This window comes from Heteronotia binoei, chromosome 20 (genome assembly GCF_032191835.1).
Source record: "Heteronotia binoei isolate CCM8104 ecotype False Entrance Well chromosome 20, APGP_CSIRO_Hbin_v1, whole genome shotgun sequence".
In the NCBI taxonomy this organism is placed as follows: Eukaryota; Metazoa; Chordata; class Lepidosauria; order Squamata; family Gekkonidae; genus Heteronotia; species Heteronotia binoei.
Genome location: NC_083242.1, coordinates 38,765,937 through 38,786,263, shown reverse-complemented (window position 1 = coordinate 38,786,263; position 20,327 = coordinate 38,765,937). Strand labels below are relative to the sequence as shown.

Here is a 20,327-nt window from a genome sequence, read left to right as displayed (position 1 = left end):
CACAAAGGCACCTCCCTGCCCTGAGGCCACAAATGGTGCCAGTCTTGATGGGGCTGCTGGCCTCTGGCTCTCTGCTGCTGCTCCAGACGGAAGCGCGTGGCAGCCCATCTTGCAGTCTTCCATGTCATTCTCTGCTTACTGATCTTCTGTTTTAATACACTTTTAATCTCCTTTTTTATGTTATTTTCTAATTTTGATTGTTTTTATCTTTCTAGTTTTCCAAATTCTGTTTTCAGCGTTCACGTAATGGGTGACTGTAAATAAATAAATATAATAAACTGCTTCCTTTCCATTATCTCTAAAGCAGAGATCAAAAGGAATTACTTTGAAGCCGCTCTTCGGTTTTTGTAAATACTAGTGTAATTAATAGATTAAAGTCATGATTTAGTAGATGATGTTTTCTTGTATGCACAAAGTATTCATTTGTAAGTTGTGACCAGTATGCAGTACAAAGCATCCCCAAGTGAAACAGGCATAGGAGTTGTATTAAAAGCTTTCTGTACTTTCTGTCGCCCTTCCTAAATGAGAGCAGTTGCTGATTTCTTGAGCGCAAGCATACCGAACATGGGGATTCCTGTCTTTCTCGATTAAATATTTTTATTAATAGAATCGACATGAAACCATAAAGACAAACGAAAAAGACATACAAGGACAAAATAATTACAATATTTACAATATAAAACGAGAATAAGGGTTAAATTTTGTTAATTACAATATGTTTCACCTTTGTTCTCATTCCATATTCTAACTTGTTGTAATCCTACTTCATATTATTGCCATCTCTTTCCTGTCTTTCTTAGGACATCTTCAAGCAAGCGACGGAGGACCGGCTGACGAGTGCCAAAGAACTCCCTTACTTTGAGGGTGACTTTTGGCCCAACGTGCTGGAAGAGAGCATTAAAGAACTGGAGCAGGAAGAGGAGGAGAGGAAGAAGGAGGAGAGCACCGCTGCTAGCGAGACGCCAGAGGTGACTGACAGAAATGTGGAGCACTTGTGTTGGCACTGCAGTATGGCTGGCTGGGATGGGGAAGGCTCCTAAGAACTGGAAACTGGGGAGGGAAGACGCATGTGCTGGTGGAGGCCTCCCAGAAGGAAAGGCTACCGCTTGGCCTGCCAGTCTTCCTTCCTGCCGCTGGCTCCATTCTCAGCCTGCTCCCCAGGTGTGATCAGTTAGTCAGCTGTTTGTGCAGCAGATGCCAGGAGTCAACACACCCCCTGCTGGGTTCCCACTTCTTTTGCTGAGGAAGCTTCCCTGGGCATTGGGGGGCATCCTCAGCTCTCCAGCCTTATTCCGGGGCAGCAGGGGACAGATCTGCATGGGTCAGAAGGCAGCTTCCAGGGGTTGGTTTGGGAAATGGTTGCTTCCTTCCAAAGTCCAAGCTGGTTGCGGGGAAGTCAGGCCAGCTGAGCAGCTTCTGTCTCCAACAGGGCAGCCAGAGCGACAGCAAGAATGCGAAGAAGAAGAACAACAAGAAGACCAATAAGAACAAGAGCAGCATCAGCAGGGCCAACAAGAAGAAGCCCAGCATGCCGAATGTCTCCAACGACCTCTCCCAGAAACTTTATGCCACCATGGAAAAGCATAAGGAGGTACCTGCCAGGGCTGCTGCTGCTCCCTGCCCCACCCTTGGCCTCTGAGGTGACAGTGGTGGTTCTCGGTGTCTTGACGAAGGGGACAAGCTGCCCAAATGACCCTGTGTGCTGCTTGCCTCGTCTGCAGGGGACAGCGGTTTGAACTAACCCCCCCCCCGCCCCTTTGGCCCTGTCCCTGCAGGTCTTCTTTGTGATTCACTTGCATGCTGGACCAGTCATCAACACGCTGCCCCCCATTGTGGACCCGGATCCATTGCTCAGCTGTGATCTGATGGATGGTCGCGATGCCTTCCTCACTTTAGCCCGGGACAAGCACTGGGAATTTTCTTCTCTGCGTCGCTCCAAATGGTCCACACTGTGTATGCTTGTGGAGCTGCACACCCAAGGGCAGGACCGTTTTGTCTACACGTGCAATGAGTGCAAACACCATGTGGAAACCAGGTGGCATTGCACAGTGTGTGAGGTGAGTGGGCGTGGCAGTTTCCTTTGGAACCTCATCTGCAGGCTCGGAACGTGTGTTCCCTCTGAGGAGTTGTCCTTTGCATGTTTGGGAAGCAGCTGCAGTGCCTAGCGAGCTGAGAGGACCCTGGCCATAGGGGGCTGGAACCTCCACTCCAGGCCTCTCTTGCTCCCTCCCCTTGCTCAGAGAGCTGGCACAGACTCCACTTTGGAGAGCACCTCTCTGACTTGGTCGTGTAGCTGGCAGGGATGTCCCCACCCCCCACAGGAGAGCAGGAAGGGAGCCTCAGTCCAGCAGCAGCAGTCTGACGTGTTTCTCTTTGCCTCTCAGGATTACGATCTGTGCATCAACTGCTACAACACCAAGAGCCACGAACACAAGATGGTCAAGTGGGGGCTGGGCCTGGACGACGACAGCAACAGCCAAGGAGAGCAGCAGTCGAAGAGCCCGCAGGAGTCGCGCCGCCTGAGCATCCAGCGTTGCATCCAGTCCCTGGTGCATGCGTGCCAGTGCCGGAATGCCAACTGCTCCTTGCCGTCCTGCCAGAAGATGAAACGGGTCGTCCAGCACACCAAGGGCTGCAAGCGCAAGACCAACGGGGGCTGCCCCGTCTGCAAGCAGCTGATCGCCCTCTGCTGCTACCACGCCAAGCACTGCCAAGAGAACAAATGCCCCGTGCCCTTCTGCCTCAACATCAAACACAAGCTCCGCCAGCAGCAGCTCCAACACCGCCTGCAGCAGGCGCAGTTGATGCGGCGGAGGATGGCCACCATGACCACCCGCAACGTGCCTCAGCAAAGTTTGCCTTCTCCTACCTCAGCCACTCCTGGGACTCCAACACAACAGCCCAGCACCCCCCAGACCCCCCAGCCTCCCCCCCAGCCCTCCCCTGCCAGCGTGTCTCCCGCTGGTTTCCCCAGTGGGGCAAGAACTCAGCCCCCACCCCCCATTTCAGCAGGCAAACCCACCCCCGCAGTGGCTGTGGCCCCCCCTCCCTCCCAGCCTCCCCCAGGAGCCGTGGAAGCCGCTCGGCAAATAGAGATGGAAGCCGCCCAGCAGCAGCAGCAGCTGTACCGCGTTAGCAGCAACGGCTTGCCTCCTGGCCGAGCAGGCATGGTGAGTCCAGCGGTCGGTGCTGTCAGCCCCATGCAGCAGGTGGGCATGAACGTCCCCCGGCCCAACACGGTGAGTGGCCCCGTGATGTCCAACCTGCACCCTGGACAGTGGCCATCGGCTCCCTTGCCGCCGCAGCAGCAGCAGCCTCCCCTGCAGCCCGGCATGCCCAGGCCCGGCATGCCCATCACAGCCCAGCAAGCAGTCGCCGGGCCCAGGATGCCAGGCGTGCAGCAGCCGTCGCCCCGCAGCATTGCCCCCAACGCTTTGCAGGAGCTGCTGCGGACTTTGAAATCCCCCAGCTCCCCGCAGCAGCAGCAGCAAGTGCTCAACATTCTGAAGTCCAACCCTCAGCTCATGGCCGCTTTTATCAAGCAGAGAACAGCCAAATACGTAGCCACTCAGCCGCCCCTGCAGCAGCCGCCCCCGCCACCAGCAGGCCTGCACGCTCCGTCGGGCTTGCAGAACATGAATGTGCTGCAGGCTGGGGGGCAGAGAGCTGGGGTTCCTCCTCAGCAGCCAGGTCTGGGGGGCTTGAATGCCCAGGGACAGGCGGTCCTGACCCCCAGCCACAACGCGAGCATGGCCAGCATGAGCCCTCAGTACCGGGAGCTCCTGAGAAGGCAGCTTCTGCAGCAGCAAGGCAGCCCTGGCCTCACTGCGCATACCCAGTTCCAGCAGCCCCCGGGGCCAGCAGGCTATTCCCAAGCCCTGCAGCAGCAGCAGCGCCTGCAGCAGCAGCAGCAGCATCTCTCGCTCCAGGGGGGAGCCCTGGGCCAGATGGCTCCGCTGGCCCCCATGGGGACGGACAGTGGCCCCAGCATCCAGCAAGCTTTGCAGCAGCGCCTCCTCCAGCAGCAGCAGCAGATGAAGCAGCAGATCGGCTCCCCGGCTGCTCAGGCCAGCCCCATGAGTCCCCAGCAGCACATGCTCTCAGGACAAGCGCCAGCGCCTCACCTCCCTGGCCAGCAGATCGCCCCTCCTTCCCTCAGCAGCCAGGTGCGGTCCCCGGCGCCCGTGCAGTCTCCCCGCCCCCAGTCCCAGCCGCCACATTCCAGCCCGTCGCCCCGGCTGCAGCCCCAGCCCTCTCCTCACCACGTCTCTCCGCAGACCGGCTCCCCGCACCCCGGGCTGGCCGTGACGATGGCCGGCTCCCTGGAGCAAGGGCACCCCGAACAAAGTGCAATGCTGCCCCAACTTAACCCCCCCAACAGGAATGTGTTACCAAATGAATTAGCCCTGGTTGGCGACACTACAGGCGGTGACACGCTAGAGAAATTTGTGGAGGGCTTGTAGCAGCGTGGGAGCCTGCTGGCCTCTCCCAGAACACTTTGTACTGCAAAAAGACCTCTCGCTTGACGTGAGACTGGTTCTTCCCGCACCCGTGGAAGGAGGAATTGCTGTTTAAAAAGAAATGCAAAGAATATATATATATTTTTTGTTAAAGCCAACCAGGTGTGGTTCAAATAACCTGGTCTCCTTTCCTTGGTTGTTGATGTTGTTATTGTTGTGGGTTCTTTTGTTCTGTTGTTACCGTTGACTTTGCTTTTTTAAAAAAAGAGGGGAAACAAGTCCATTGTATTCATAATTTTATTTGTACTTTCAAAACTAAGCATTTGTGTTCAAAAAAAGAATATTCTTTGGGAACTGTTTCCTGAAATAACGCATCATTCTGATGTATCCTGCTCACTTTGACATGTTGCAGAAAGATTTTTTTTTCTGTACTCAACTCTGCAGGTATCTGAAGTATTATTACCCCTGGAAAAATATAGGAACCGACTCTTGCACATGCAAACACACATGTTGCAGGTGTAGAAATTGTTTCTTTGTTTCTCTGATGAAACTGGTTTTAGATTTAAAAAAAATAGGGATGATCACTTCTTAGACTGCTGATTTTAATACAGAAGCAGATTCTGTTCTTTCATTATTTGATGTGAAACTTGAAATGAGGAAAAGCAATTTTAGTGTAAATCATGCAAACTCTATAATTATAAATGCAGAAAATTCAACAAGATTCAATCACTGTATAGAAGGAGGGAACAAACATTTCTTACTTCTATAGCATATTGTTAAATAAACTGTGCAACAGACAAAAAGGGTGGGCCTCCTTGAACTCATGTACATGGTATTAACTCTTAGTGTTTGGGGGTTTTTGTTATAAAAATGCTGTTTTCAACATTGTATTTGGACTATGCATGTCTTTTTTCCATTGTATATAAAGTATTGCTTAAAAGTGATATAAATTACTGAAGTTTTTTAACATGTATTTTGTTCTTTTAAATCCATGTAAGAATGTTTAAGGTTTTTAATTTATCTATACCTATTTTGGATCATGTTCTTTGTAATGATATGGCTAGTTATTCTCACTCTCAGTGGACTTTGCAGACAGTCTCTCTGGATGCCTCTTAGAACAATGGAAGAGCGCAGATAATTGGCTTCCCTTTTCCCTTAATGAGAATAAATTATTAACCACCTTTTTATTTTTAGCATTTAGGGAAGGTTCCCCATTGGGCCATTTTGCAGTGCTGAGAGAGGGGCGGCCTGCCGTAGCGCAGGAGTGGACTGGGGTGCTCAAGAATGCTTGGGGGAGGGGCAGAGCAGACAAATGACACTTCCATACCTTGCTTCTTGGTTCTCTAGGCAGAGCATCAGGCTTGCTGGAGTTTTTGTATGGGAAATTGCTGCTTCCTTTCCTTCGACCATTTTGGAACTTTGGGTAAGATGCCAGACATGATCTCCCTGGCCAGCCCCCCAAGTGAGCTGTCCAGAAAAGCGTCGGACTGGTCCGGCCAGGCTTCAGATCCCTCTTCTGAGCTTTGGTCTGTGAGTACAGCCCCCCCCTCCCCCGGGGAAAGAAAGCCCAGATGCCGTGTCTCATATTGTGTACTTAAGGGGGATTGGGGGCGGGGGAGCCTCTATTTGTGATCAGAGAGAAGAAACTTGAAATGTTCTGGTGTTTTTAATAAAGCTGGTAAAAATTCACTGAAGGATGGTTCTAGTTGGCTCAGTGCCCCGGTAGGTTCAGTAGAGACCAGCAGGCCCCAAGGGGTTGTGCTCTGGTGGGGCAGAAGGCCCCCGGCGGGGTCAGCATGAATCAGAAGGAGCAGGGAGTAGGTGATGGGAAAGGGCCTTCTCTGACAGGCCACCCCAACCTTTCAAAGGAGACCAGACTGTGTCCTTGTGAGGCCCATGGTCTGGCCCTGTAGACTGCGACTGCAGGTTTTAAAGGTGTTCCTCTTCCAAGCGCTATTTTTTGCTAGCTAACTTTCTTCTATGTATAGGTGTCTGTAGCAGGGATGCCGTGGGCCACAGCATCTAGTAAACGCCTAAGATGCTAATGAGTTTTTGCTCTAAGCCAAATGCCCCCACCTCCTGGCCACCAGCACACTCTGCCTTTCACCCGTGGACTGTGTGGCGCCAGAGAGGTGGCTGTTAGCTTGACTCTCACTGCACTTTCAAGGGTTCCTGTGGCTTCCTCCTCCACAATGCCTTCTTCACGTACGTCTGTGCATCCATCCCCTTCTCTTGCTGGTTTAACAATAACATGACTGGTTATTAAGTGAGCTGGACCCCCTTGGTTTTGGCTTTGCATCCGTAAAGGAAAGCACAGTCACCTTCATGTGGACCTGACCTCCAAGCCCCCATTAATGACATTCTGTGTGGAAGTGGAGGCAGCCCAAGTTTCCACCACATGAATGAGTTAGAACCACCAGGTGAACCATGCAGCTTCCACAGCCTCATAACAACATCAGGAAGCCTTGCTGGGTCAGACCAGTGGCGGTCCATGCAGGGCAGAGGGGCTGAGACCTTAAGAGGAACATCAAAACAGCCCTGCTGGGTCAGACCAGGGAGGGTCCATCTAGTCCAGCCTCCTGTCTCACACAGTGGCCAACCAGTTCCTCTGGAGGGCCAACAACAGGGCAGAGAGGCCTAGGCCTTCCCCTGAGAAGAACATCAGAACATCCCTGCTGGGTCAGAGCAGTAAGGGTCCTGTCTCACACAGCGGCCAACCAGTTCCTCTGGAGGGCCAACCACGGGGCAGAGAGGCTGAGGCCTTCCCCTGAGAAGAAGATCAGAAGAGCCCTGCTGGGTCAGACCAGGGAGGGTCCATCTAGTTCAGCCTCCTGCCTCACTCAGTGGCCAAGCAGTTCCTCTGGAGGGCCAACAACAGGGTAGAGAAGCTGAGGCCTTCCCCTGAGATCAGAAGAGCCCTGCTGGGTCAGACCAGGGAGGGTCCACGTAGTCACAACACAACCGCTCTGGCTGACTTCCATGATGATGGAAGTCATGATGATGGTATTGGATTTATATCCCGCCCAGAGTGGCTCACAATCTCCTTTACCTTCCTCCCCCACAACAGACACCCTGTGAGAGCTCTGGCTGATCCAAGGCCATTCCAGCAGCTGCAAGTGGAGGAGTGGGGAATCAAACCCGGTTCTCCCAGATAAGAGAGCTATGGCTGACCCAAGGCCATTCCAGCAGGTGCAAGTGGAGGAGTGGGGAATCAAACCCGGTTCTCCCAGATAAGAGAGCTATGGCTGACCCAAGGCCATTCCAGCAGCTGCAAGTGGAGGAGTGGGGAATCAAACCCGGTTCTCCCAGATAAGAGAGCTATGGCTGATCCAAGGCCATTCCAGCAGCTGCAAGTGGAGGAGTGGGGAATCAAACCCGGTTCTCCCAGATAAGAGTCTGCACACTTCACCACTACACCAAACTGGCTCTCCATGACCAACTGCTCCAGTGCACAATTACCTGTGATGCCAAGGAGCCTCACTTCTACAGCATGATGCTGCAGGGCATAAAAAATCCCCGCACACAAGTTTTACAAAACACTTTCATTATACAAAGAGGCACATGACATCATTTTCAGTACAGAAGTTAGATGGGGCACAGATGGTTTGTTACTAGAGTAAGGAGCACTGAGGCAAGACTACCTTAAAGAAGAAAAAGCTGAGTGAACAAGATGCTTCTTCCTCTGACCCCCCCCGTGCCCCTTGTCGTCTTGAGAGGCCCAGGTCCCCTGGAGAAAGGCCACCCAGCCTCTCCTGTACTGACACAGAAAGAAGAAACACGAGCTGCGGCAGCAAAAGCTTGAGGAAAGGTGGTGGCAAAGCAGCCTCCAAGGGCCCCTCAGTATCGCTTCTTCCTGCTCCGCTGTTTCTCCCTCCGAGCTTCTGCGGTGGTGAAGGTGACACAGTGAGCATCCAGGAACTCGAGCAGCCTGCCCAGGGCGACCCTGATGCCGTTCTGCTTCAGCTCCGAGTGCAGCCGGGCCAGCTCAAAGGGCTGGTAGAGCAGAATCTGTCGGCAGAGAGCCGGCCTGGAATGGAGGTACTGCCGCAGCGCCACCGACATGTCTGCCTCGCGGCGGGCTGACTGAGAGGTTGGGATGTCGTCCTCCTCCTCCTCCTCGGCCAGCACACTGGTCTCAAGCGCAGAGGAAGAGCTAGGAGAGGAAGGGGACAGGGAGCCTCGATCAGAGTGAAAAAGAAACGGCAACAAACGGATCTTACCCCCACCCCACCCCACCCCGGGGAGACTCCTGCTTACACTGGAGCCAAGGCAAGATCTGGCTTTGCTAGTTCCGTTCAAATGATTTCTTTTTTTAAGTTGAGAGAGAGGTGGAGTCCACCCCCAGGATGCCAAAGCCAGACTGGACCAGACGGACTGTCCACTCATTAGCCGCAGGTTTCAAAGACAGCACAGGGAAGAAGAAGAAGTGGGGACTGCTGGCCACAGCCCCCCCCCCTCGACTGCACTTATGCAGCTGTAACTGGGGTGCCCCGCTGGGCCAAGGATAGCTCCCATTTTCCACAAATCTGTCCAGCCCTTTTGTACACCCAGAGAACTTCACCACAGCTCTGTGGCAGTAACTTCCACTGAGACTCCTAGGCTCCAAGCTGGACGCAGGACCGCCTGCAAGGCAAGACCCCCAAGGAGCCTGGTTGTAGGGCATCACTGCATGCACCTCCTTTCCAGTACGGGCAGAAACCAGAAGGAACAATGCAGCAGGAAGGAGTTCTGCACTGCGGTGGGGGCAGGAGGCAGCACGATGGAAGAGGACAGCAGGAAACAGGTGTGTGTGTGTGGGGGGGGGGGGTTCCAGCTGTTCCTGCCACAAACATTTTATTTATTGTTTATTATTTTCAATTTCAATAGCGCACCCTTTCCCAAATGAGCAGGTAACAACAGTCAGTTGTGCATGCCACTAACGAGACCTGCCCAAAGTGTCACAGAAACCTGCCATGTCTCCAGGGGTGAGAACATTTTTGGCAAAGGAATCTGCTGCACGATGCCTTCGGTTTTATTTTCACTTCTGGCCACTGCCTTGGGAGGTCTCTTTCTCTCCCATTCCAAAAAGTGCTCCTTTATGCCCTGCTTTTGGACAGGGTAAGGCTTTCCTGTAGCAAGGAACATTCACTAAAACCAGACTGGCCACATCCTTTGACTTCAGGGGGTTCAAACCCAGCAGCAGGGGAAACAGCTGATCATATACTCCAAAGCCCTTCTGGATTTCCAGGCTGAAGAGGAAGCTGCGTTCGGTCCCTGGGTCCACTCTGAAGAGGAGGCTGCTCTGTGCTCCCTGTCATCTGGAGAGCTCAACACCTGAGCGGGGAAACCTTCCCAAGGGCAGGATGCCCTCTCCCCCAAACCAGCCCCCCACCCTCTCAGCTCTCCTTCCTCTGAAGAGGGGGGTGGTCTCTGAGCTCATATGACTGTGCAAGTTGTGGCCACACAACTCCCTTTTTTTTCACACACTGACTCCTGTAAAAATGTTAGCCACCCAAGCTCCATCTGGGGGAGAGGTGGGCAAAAATCTAATAAAAATAGAAATAAGTAACATTTTTAAGCAAGAAATTAAACTTAACAATGTAACAAAAATGCAGTGTTTATAGACATTCTGTAGCATAGGCACACGGTATGACACAAATATTTTGGAATATAAACAAAACTCCAAATATATAGAAGTTGGCCGAGGTTTCTTCATATTTTGTTAACAATTTTCCTTTCACTACTACAAGTGCATATTGTATTTGGTTTGTATCCACTTTATGTATGCTGACACCCTGTAAAAAGTCTGCTGTGAGAGCAACGTCACCCCAGAGTCAGAAACAGCTGGTGCTGCACAGGCGACTAGCTTGAGCCTTTTTTTAGTTTAAAAAAAAACCCAATTGCATTAATAAATCTGAAGAAGCAATGAAATTACTAAGCTTAATTATTTTAAGTTTAAAAAAACCATTTTCCTTTTGTTAACATGGATCCTATTTTATTAGCTGAGGAATTACCTGATTGTTCCAGTTCACACTGTGGAGAGCCTGGGCCTTGCAGCTGGCTAGCAGAGAATTTAACCCAGCCCCTTACCTTTGAAGGATGGCAGGCGTGTGGCTAGCAGTCCCTGAGAGGCCATGTCGGACGGGAGCCTCCGCTGCTGTCCTCTTCCGCAAACACCCCCGCTTGGCCCTTGGTCCCTGCCCTGGGACACCTGCTCCCGCACAGCTGCCAGCCGCACGTCCCTGCAGAAGCTCAGTGCAGCCACTGTGGGCAGCTGCAGGAAACGTGGGTCCTCTCCGGGCTGCCTGAGTCCCGCGGCACAAGCCCCGCTGCGAGGAGGCACAGGCCACGGCTCTGGAGCCAGATCTTTGGTGAGTGTAGTGAAATATCTCCTTCAGCTTTAAGACCATCTGCTGCTTGGGCAGAGCGCGCACCCCAAACCTAGGACAAAGAGCGGAGGCCCATCAGCTGGCCCTTGCCACACCCGCTGAGCAGCGCTCCTTTGCTTTGCCCCCCTCCCCACCCCGAAGGAGCCCCGAGAGGACCTACCTGCTCAGTTCTTTCTTGAGCACCGGCGTCCCCATGGTGGAGTAAGATGGCGTAAGAGTGGGTGGGGCTTCCCTCTCTGGGCAGACAAGATCTGCAGAAGCAGCAGGACAGGCGGCCCTTGTGAGACAAGGTGGGCAGAAGCCACAGCCCCCCAGACATCCCTGCCACTCTCGGCTTCAACCATTCCCCAGACTCCCGGGGAGGCGGGGGGAAGAGGCCAGGGAGGCACCTGCAGGAGAAATGGGCTGAAGAGCAGGCCACTTCAACTACATGGAGAAAATGCTTGTGATAAAAGGACCATACTACAAAGGCAGGTGAGACAACTTCCCCCACCCCTCTTTCTCTCACACACACACACCCCTTTTGGGCAGAGCTCTTGCCCATGAACTGGCAGAGACTCCCTCCCCCTTCAGGGGGCTCTATTCAGCAAGCACGTTACACTCTGGGCTACCTGCAGACTGCCTATGAGAGAGACCATTCAAGGTGGGTCCCACCCTCTTTCCTAGTTGTCCCACCTCAAAAAGAATAGGCGGGGGGGGGGGAGGCAAGCAACACAGGCATGCTGTTGGAGGCTTTTAAGGGTTGTGGGGGGTTTTAATGATGTGTGTGTGTGTGTAGAAGTTATGCCCAGTGTGTAAAATGATGAGAACTCGTTTTGCTTCTCCAGTAGCACAACAGCCAGAAGAGCAGCAGGTCTAACTCAGGCAAGGGAAACGTCTGACCAGAAGACCCAGAGAAGCCATCAGGTCACTTTAAATCCAAGTCTGGAGGACCCTCCTCCTCGCTCTAAGGCTCAGTGAGGGAGGCATCTGGTCAGGTCAAGAGGAAAACAGGATCCAGCAGGGCCTCTCCCCACACAGACAACTGACAGAGCTCAGAGAAGTTTTGGAAATACCCGCCCAGACTTCCCTTCCCCACTCCTGGCACCCCCAGAAAGCAGAGCAGGCTCACCAGGCGTCCGGGGAAGGGGCACCGGAACAGGCAGCCTCCGGGGGAGAGGCAGGAGCTCCGCCTCGCTCCCCCCGCCCCCCAAATCCAGCCGCTGACCGTGGCTCCCATCGCCGCTGCCGCTCCTCTCCTCGAAGTGGGGCGAGGGGTCCTTGCCGGCTGTGGCACTCCCACCTGGCGGGGTGCCCTTCCTCATCAGCAGGGCTGTGGGGGGACTGCCCAGTTGGCAGCTGTCATCCTCCAAAATGGGCAGCTCCGCCTGCTGCACAGAGCTGCCCCAGGACAGTCGAGGTGCCACCTCTGCCTCCTCCTCACTGTCATCCAGAATCACCACCACATCAGCCGCAGCCTCTGTGGCTCTTGGCAGGCGGGCAGAGGGCCTCCAAGGCGGAGAGCGGTGGCCTGGGGGCAGCCAGCCCTGCAGGATCACAGCCGATGGCTGAGTGCAGTGGCCGTCCGGAGCGGCTCTGGGCCCAGAGGCCAAGGCATGCGCTGCAAGCGACCCATCGCTTGGGCCCCTGCCCTGGCTGGCCGCAACCGCCTCCCGCTCCTGGGATGGGGCTCCCATCGCTGCCTCCTCCTCCTCAGGGTCCAGCAGCAGCTCCACAGGGGCCGGGCCACAGCCGATGCTGTCTGTCCCCCTTGCTGGCAGATCCTGCTCCTGGCCTTGGCAGGCCTCCGGTGGGGCTGGAGAGAAGAGCGCGAGGGAGAGATCGCCACAGAAGCCTCCCCTCCCTTGGGGAGAGGCTGGAAGCTTCTCAGCCAAGACCCCAAGCGGGACCCGAGAGCCCCCCAGGGAAGTGTTCGGTGAAAGCGGCGGCAGCCCCAGGGGAGTGGAAGACTTCACGACTGCAGCTTCTTCGCCAGGCTCCTGTCGGAAAAGCTCCAGAGATTCCCCCCAAGACCCTGCCAGGAGGCTCTTCTCATCCGGCAGGGCCTCTTCTTCCCTGGCGTCCAGGCCCCCCCGCTTCCCTCCTGAGGGCTCCCCTGGCCCTGCTCCCTGGCTCCCCCTGCTGCGCCTTGCCTCCTCTGCTTCCCTCTGCTGGGTGGTGGCAAACTCATGGATCTCCTCCAGCTCCTGCTCGTTCACCCCATCCTCCTCCGGCAGCACAGCCTTGTCCTCTTCCTCTTCGCCCACCCAGAGGGACTTCAAGAGCTCCTCAAACTTCTCCAGCCTCTCCTCCTCCTCCTCCTCCTGTGCAGAGGCAGCAGCGGCAGGCTGCCCGCTCCAGCAGGGGCTTGTGCACAGAGCAGCCAACTCTGCCACCCCAAACCTACCAACGAGACAAGCACAAAGGAAGACCTTCCTCCTCCTCCTCCTCCTCCTCCACCAGAGCAGCAGGTGAGGGGACCCAGCTCCAGCTGGGAGGCAGAAATGCCTGCAAAGGGCAGCAGCAGCAGCAGACGAACCTCATGGCCAGAGTGAGCACATCTGGCCGGACATCTGGAGGGATCAAGTGCTCAGCAGTATAGAGGTAGCTGAAGAAGACCCTGGCAGCCTCTCCCGAGACATCACCCAGCAGCACCCGGCGGGTCTTGGCCTCTCCGTCTTCTGCCACCCAGAAGCCTTGCTGATCCACCTGCGGGCGGCAGCACAGCCTCAGCAGCCGGAGCCACAACCGGAGCCCCCTCTGCCGGCTGCCTTGAAGGGCCACACCTCCAGGCACAGCTGCCAACAAGGAGGCCTAACCCCCCTCCCCCCAATACATCAGTAAAGGGGGGGGGGCTCCCGGGCTCAAATGCTGCAACCAGAACTCCCCACCACCACCAAAGATGGCCTCAACAACACGACAAGCGGCCAGGGGGAGGGGAGGGGGCCTGTTTCCCTCCCCAGCCGGAACAGCCAATCCCTGACTCCCAGCACCCCCCTCTGTACTCCAGCTGATCATTCCTCCAGCCCTCTCGGCTCAGTGACCTCCCCCCCCCCTTTTGACAGGGCAGCAGCTGCCTCCACCCCAGAGCCACAAGCAGGAGGGCAGCAGAGGCTCCCTGGCGCCCCAAATGTTCCTTTCCCCCAACAGGGGCCCCATCATTCTGCTCCCCTCCAAACAGCCCTGCAAGACAGGCTAGGCTCAGAGCACATGACCAAGCCAGGGGCACCGTGGCAGAGTGGGGATTCAAACCCGGGTCCCCCAAGTTCTGGTCTGATGTGGCACCACAATGTTTCCTGCATTTGCTGTTTCTCTCCTCCTTTCTGTTTGTTCCTACTGGCAGGCAGCCATTCGGGGGGGGGTGTGTGGAGAGAGGCAGCAAGGCAAGACACTACAGCCACCTCCACCCCACCCCAACAGCTGCTGGGCCTTGCGTGGGGCTGCCGCCACCTCCTCCCTCCCTCCCTCCTTCCAGCCTGCCCCCGCCAGCTGCTGCAGCAACAACAGCCTGAGGAGCAGGGCAGCCCCCCCCTCCAGTCTCAGCAGCCAAGCTTCTTCCTTTCTCCCCCCCCCCCCCCCGTTTCCCCTGCTCAGCAGGTCTCCCGCCTCTGGCCCCCTCGGCTCTGGGGGGAGCGTCCCTCAGAGGAGAGAAGAGGTCTTCCCTTCCCCTTCCCCCTGCCAGACAGCTTGAGCGAGTGCCGCCCTGTGCTCCTCTGCCATTTTGGGGGGCGGGGGGGGGGGGAGAGCGTGCACACAGAAATGCAGGCAGACTTACCACCTCCATGAGCTGTGGGCACCGGGCATAAAGCACAAACATGTGAGCATAGAAGAGCTCCCCGCTGCCCACCTGGAACTGAACGTCACTCAGGTGGGGGTTATTCACCATCCCTTTGAAGGCAGCGGCTAACAAGCCCAGCAGGACCTGCAGGCGGGAGGAGGAGGAAAGAGACGTCCCTTCACAGCTCCCGTTGCTTCCCCAAATCTGCCCCCTCCCAGCAGGCTCTCTTGTGCCTGGCAGGCACGTCCTCGGCCCACTGGCGCTCAGACCCGCTGCCACAGCTCATTTCTGCGGGCTGGGGGAGGGAATGCCAACTGGGGCCTGTTTCCCAGAGGCCCTGGCGGGGGGGGGGGGGGGGGGAGAGCGGTTTGCCTTCCATTTCCAAGCCTCCTCACTCCAGATGCAGCTTCTTCCATCAGAGATGCTGCTAATGCTTTGCCAACGCGGGCCCTTACTGGTGGACAGCGGCAGCTTCCCAGGGGCAGCTTCTTCTCGAGTGACTGGTCCAGACAGCTCCACGGAACATCGCCAGGCACCCACTCTTGTCCTCAACAAGGGGGGGGGGGAAACATCTGCTCATACCAGAGGACCAAGAGACTCCCTCCCCTCGTGGACCAGAGAGCGCTCTCTCCAAGGTCCCCCTCCCTCCCTCCCTCACCTGGCTCCTCCCCTTGCTGGGCAGCCGGGCCCCACTGAGTGAGCGTCAGCCCTTCCCCCGCAAGCTCCATCAGGTCCTGCAGGGCTCCTCCTTCCTGCGGGCTGCCTCCCTCCTCCTCCTGGCCCTGAGGGCTCCTGCCACACGCCCTTCCTGGGGGGAGCGTCTCCTCTGCCTCTGGTCTGATGGAGCCCCACAATGGCAAAGCTGTGCTCTGCGACGGTCTCTGGAAAAGGAAAGAGGGGGCTGGTGGTGGTTAAATGTGCAAGTTGGCAGGGGAGGGGGCCGGGGACCACACCCACACTCTGCAGGAACACCCTCCAAACATTCAGCCCTTGTCTCTGTGGAGCAGGAGGCCAAAAGAGGCTTCTCGGGAGGGCTCCTGACTGCACAGAACAGGAAAAGGAGCCAGTCCGCACAGAAGCTTCTGCAGCAAGACCCACAACAGGAGGATCTGGAGCCAAAACACAGGCGCTGAAACACCCACCCTCATACAAAAAGGGGTCTCTATATCTGCACGTGCAAACTGCAAGAACAGACCTTACCACAAGTTTATTGGGTTCAAAACGGGGTTTATGACTTTTGTCAGACTGGTTGGGATGACCATCACTGAACGCCTGTTCAGCGGCTCCCAGAGCGGCCTGCAGGCAGAAATACCGGAATCATCGGCCCCTGGGTCCCCCCGTTTTCTGTTTCAGGTGACTGAAGAAGATGCAGTTCTTCCTTGCATTCTTCACTCCCAAGACACGTCTCCATTTGCCAGCCAATAAGATGAACATTTAGTGAGAATCAACCTGTCCAGTTTGACAAAAGCCACAAAACGAGTTTGGACCTGGGGGGACTCATCAGCTACCTCCTTGCGGATTATTAAGATCCAAGTTTTTACATATTTATCTTTTTTATTTAATGATGATTTTTTTCAGTACCATTTGTTATTCACCCCATGGGTTCAGCATTCTTTTGTTGTGCAAACCTTAGATATTCATACTTGTGCGTTGCATAAGCGTGCCAAATAGTGCAACTGAATATGCAAAGTTTAAGTCTAGGGTTTGCACATATATTTCAGTGCTTGCAAAATGGGTCTGTGCTTTCCCCCATGCTTCCAGGTCTTTGCCAACCATCTTTATACTTTGGCTCTGCCATGTTGTAGACGAGACAAGCTACAACCGGGAGGCAGCACAGGTCAGTGAAAGTGCTTTGCTTGCTGAAGGCTCCAAACTCAGTCCCAGCATCTTGCGGGGGCCGGGGCCTGATCTCTGCTCAGGGAGCTGGGATAGACCATACACTGCCAGTCTGAGCAGACACAACTAGACCTGATGCTCCAGCACTCGGACCCCAGCTGTTCCACGCCTTCAGATCTTGAAGCCTCCAAGGAAAAGGACGCAGAGCAAAACCAACACGGCACCTCCCCCTAGCGGGCCTTCTGGGGTGCCCCCGAGAAGCAGGGACCTCCTTTCACAGCCTGGCAGGCTAACCAACCCACCTGATCCACCTGCCCTGGCAAAGCAGGCCGGGCCAAGGCAGCCACGCAGATGAGACCTGGAGCAGGGGGTCCTACGAGAGAGCTGCGTTCCCACAAAGGCGAGGCCCCAGGCCAGCCCACTTTCCGGGGCAGCTCCGAAGCCAAGAGCCGGCTGGGGGGCAGAGGAGGGGTGCTGGGGAACTCGTCCACTTCAGAAAGCAGCAAGGCCACACGCTCCTCCATTTCCCTGCGGGCCTTCTCCGGGTCTTGAAGCAGGAGCGTTGGTGGTGAGCGAGGAGGCATCGCGCGGGTCTTTTTCTCTACACCATGACACAGAGAGAACATCACCTGCTGCAGCCAGCAGCTCTCAAGGGTGGAAATGCCCCCTCCCCCCTCCCGAAGCCGCTCAGACCGCCGGGGGAGGGGAGGAAGTCAGAAAGGGAGGGAGCTGCCACCACTCACACCCAGCAGGGCCTGGGGTAGGGATTCTTCTTCAAAAACACAGCAGGGCAAATGGCAGGGGCGGGGTGTGTGGCAAGAAGGGCCAGAGCTCCGCCTGACAGGCCAGCAAGGGTGCAGCAGCAGCACCTTCCGAACGGCCAGCACAACCACCACTGAGCCTCCACTCAGCCGTGAATAGAGACCAACCATTGGAAATGGGTTGCAGGTGCAAGAGAACAGCCACACTCTGGGCATTCCCGCCGGAGCTCCTTGCGCCCCGTGGCCACACTCGGCCCATGCTGCCACCCACCCTCCTCCCGGGCAGGCACACCGGTTCCTTCTCAGGGGATGTGGCAGACCGGTCACGACCACACTTCCCCCAAGCAGCAGGATAGCAACCAGCACCCCTCCGCCAGCAACTCTCCTGCCACAAGAGCAAAGGCCCAAGGCCTGGCAAACAGGCAGGGGAGCTGCCCTCTGCAGCTGCAGGGTCCCCCAGCTACCCGCCTGGCAGCAGCTCTGCTTCTGGGATGGATGGATGGATGGAGCAGGAGGCCCCACTGCAGGTTCCCCTTGGCTTCACTGCCTCTGGCCTCGGGGGTTAGCCACTAGCTGCAGGGAAGCCCTCCTAGCACGCCAGCTCTGTCTTTTAGGGGGCCATTTCCCAGTTTTGCCAGGGGAAATGGCAGAGGCAGGGAAGGTGCTGGGCATGGGTGGGGCTGGCGAGCTGCCAGTTGCCCAGAGAGCCCTTTTGCCTGCTGAGTGGTGGGAAGCGGAATGCAGGGTTAGGTCCCGCTGAGTGCCTCCCTTCCCCACTGACCTGCTCTGGGGTTCCTCCTCCTTCCGTCCTGCCGCTGGGCTCTGTTCTGCCTCCTCTGCAGCTGGGCCTTTGCCTCCTCTTCCTCCTCGTGGAGCGAGCGGGACATGGCCAGGGCCACCAGCAGCTCCTCCACCTGGGCAGCTCCTGCCCTGGCCCTGAGGCTCTTGGGCTTCTTGGAGGGCTGCTCAGTGCCGGAGGAGCCCTTTCGCTTCAGCCTGCTGAGGAAAAGGAGGAGGAGAAGTCAAGTTAGGCACAGCCGGAGCTGCAGAAGAAGATGATGACACGGGATTCATATCCTGCCCTCCACTCCGAATCTGAGTGGCTCCCAATCTCCTTTCCCTTCCTCCCCCACAACAGACACCCTGTGAGGAGGGTGGGGCTGAGAGAGCTCTCCCAGAAGCTGCCCTTTCAAGGACAGAGTCTCAGAGCGGCTCCCAATCTCCTTTCCCTTCCTCCCCCACAACAGACACCCTGTGAGGTGGGTGGGGCTGAGAGAGCTCTCCCAGAAGCTGCCCTTTCAAAGACAACTCTGCGAGAGCTCCAGCTAACCCAAGGCCATCCCAGCAGGTGCCAGGGGAGGAGCGGGGAATCAACCCCAGAGAAGAGTCCGCGCACTCCACGGCGACGCCCAAGTGGCTCCCCCCGCTGCTCAAGGCAGCCCCGGCCCCTCCTTCGGGGGGCTCACCTGGGGCCTGGCGGGGGGGCGCGGGGGGGCTGCTGCTGCTCCTCCCCCTCCCCCCGCATGGGGGGGCCTCCCCTCCCCCTCCCCCCCGCCTGCCCCTCCCGGAAGTCCTCCTCGTCCTCCTCCGCCCCCCTCCTCATGGGCTCCCGCGGGCCGGCCGGAAGAAAGAAAGGCCCGGCCATAGAGAGGAGGGGGGAGGAGCGGCCAGCCGGAAGCCGGAGCGGACGGCCCTGCCCTTTGACCCGGAGGTGACCTCCCCGGCTTGGGGGCGTGGCCTGCAGCAGAGGGTGGGAGAGGCCGGGCGGCCAGAGAGCCCCTCGCGCGCGCAGGGCCACGCCCAGTCCAGTCCAGCCCCGCCCCGCCGCCTCCTGAGGGCAGAGCAGCTCCGGCGCTTGCGCGAGATCCCTTCTCCGAATGCACAGCTGGCTGCCTCGCTGAGAAGGGATGTTGCACCAAAACAATACGAACAATATTCAGCAAAAGAGAGCCGGTTGGTGTCGTGGTTAAGTGTGCGGACTCTTATCTGGGAGAACCGGGTTTGATTCCCCACTCCTCCACTTGCAGCTGCCGGAATGGCCTTGGGTCAGCCAGAGCTCTCTGATCTGGGAGAACCGGGTTTGATTCCCCACTCCTCCACTTGCAGCTGCTGGAATGGCCTTGGGTCAGCCAGAGCTCTCTTATCTGGGAGAACCGGGTTTGATTCCCCACTCCTCCACTTGCAGCTGTTGGAATGGCCTTGGGTCAGCCATAGCTCTCTTATCTGGCAGAACCGGGTTTGATTCCCCACTCCTCCACTTGCAGCTGCCGGAATGGCCTTGGGTCAGCCAGAGCTCTCTGATCTGGGAGAACCGGGTTTGATTCCCCACTCCTCCACTTGCAGCTGCTGGAATGGCCTTGGGTCAGCCAGAGCTCTCTTATCTGGGAGAACCGGGTTGGATTCCCCACGCCTCCACTTGCAGCTGCTGGAATGGCCTTGGGTCAGCCATAGCTCTCTTATCTGGCAGAACCGGGTTTGATTCCCCACTCCTCCACTTGCAGCTGTTGGAATGGCCTTGGGTCAGCCATAGCTCTCTTATCTGGCAGAACCGGGTTTGATTCCCCACTCCTCCACTTGCAGCTGCTGGAATGGCCTTGGGTCAGCCAGAGCTCTCTTATCTGGGAGAACCGGGTTGGATTCCCCACGCCTCCACTTGCAGCTGCTGGAATGGCCTCGGGTCAGCCAGAGCTCTCTTATCTGGGAGAACCGGGTTTGTTTTCCCGCTCCTCCACTTGCAGCTGCTGGAATGGCCTTGGGTCAGCCATAGCTCTCTTATCTGGGAGAACCGGGTTTGATTCCCCACTCCTCCACTTGCAGCTGCTGGGATGGCCTTGGGTCAGCCAGAGCTCTCTTATCTGGGAGAACCGGGTTTGTTTTCCCGCTCCTCCACTTGCAGCTGCTGGAATGGCCTTGGGTCAGCCATAGCTCTCTTATCTGGGAGAACCGGGTTTGATTCCCCACTCCTCCACTTGCAGCTGCTGGAATGGCCTTGGGTCAGCCATAGCTCTCTTATCTGGGAGAACCGGGTTTGTTTTCCCGCTCCTCCACTTGCAGCTGCTGGAATGGCCTTGGGTCAGCCATAGCTCTCTTATCTGGGAGAACCGGGTTTGATTCCCCTCTCCTCCACTTGCAGCTGCTGGAATGG

The 20,327-nt window shown here is 56.6% G+C and overlaps 2 protein-coding genes across 2 annotated transcripts in view; one reads left to right on the top strand and one right to left on the bottom strand.

Annotated features, from left to right (window-relative positions):
- Positions 1–5,427, top strand: part of CREBBP (CREB binding protein) — a 92,714-nt gene extending 87,287 nt beyond the window's left edge. The window contains exons 28-31 of the mRNA XM_060260667.1: positions 801–968; positions 1,430–1,591; positions 1,776–2,057; positions 2,385–5,427. Of these exons, the coding sequence (XP_060116650.1) occupies positions 801–968; positions 1,430–1,591; positions 1,776–2,057; positions 2,385–4,463 (2,691 nt within the window). The 3' untranslated portion in view covers positions 4,464–5,427. The remainder of the gene's footprint in view (positions 1–800; positions 969–1,429; positions 1,592–1,775; positions 2,058–2,384) is intronic.
- A 2,560-nt stretch (positions 5,428–7,987) lies between these two features.
- SLX4 (SLX4 structure-specific endonuclease subunit) lies at positions 7,988–18,803 on the bottom strand. The gene is made up of 13 exons (XM_060260666.1): positions 18,649–18,803; positions 17,964–18,181; positions 16,724–17,022; positions 15,786–15,881; positions 15,244–15,466; positions 15,041–15,132; positions 14,583–14,729; positions 13,347–13,516; positions 12,173–13,210; positions 11,940–12,043; positions 10,989–11,079; positions 10,530–10,880; positions 7,988–8,613 (listed from the first exon to the last, which is right to left on the bottom strand). Exons 1-13 carry the CDS (start codon positions 18,783–18,785, stop codon positions 8,298–8,300), a joined length of 3,282 nt encoding a protein of 1,093 aa, XP_060116649.1. The 5' UTR covers positions 18,786–18,803; the 3' UTR covers positions 7,988–8,297.
- Between the last annotated feature and the right edge of the window lie 1,524 nt (positions 18,804–20,327).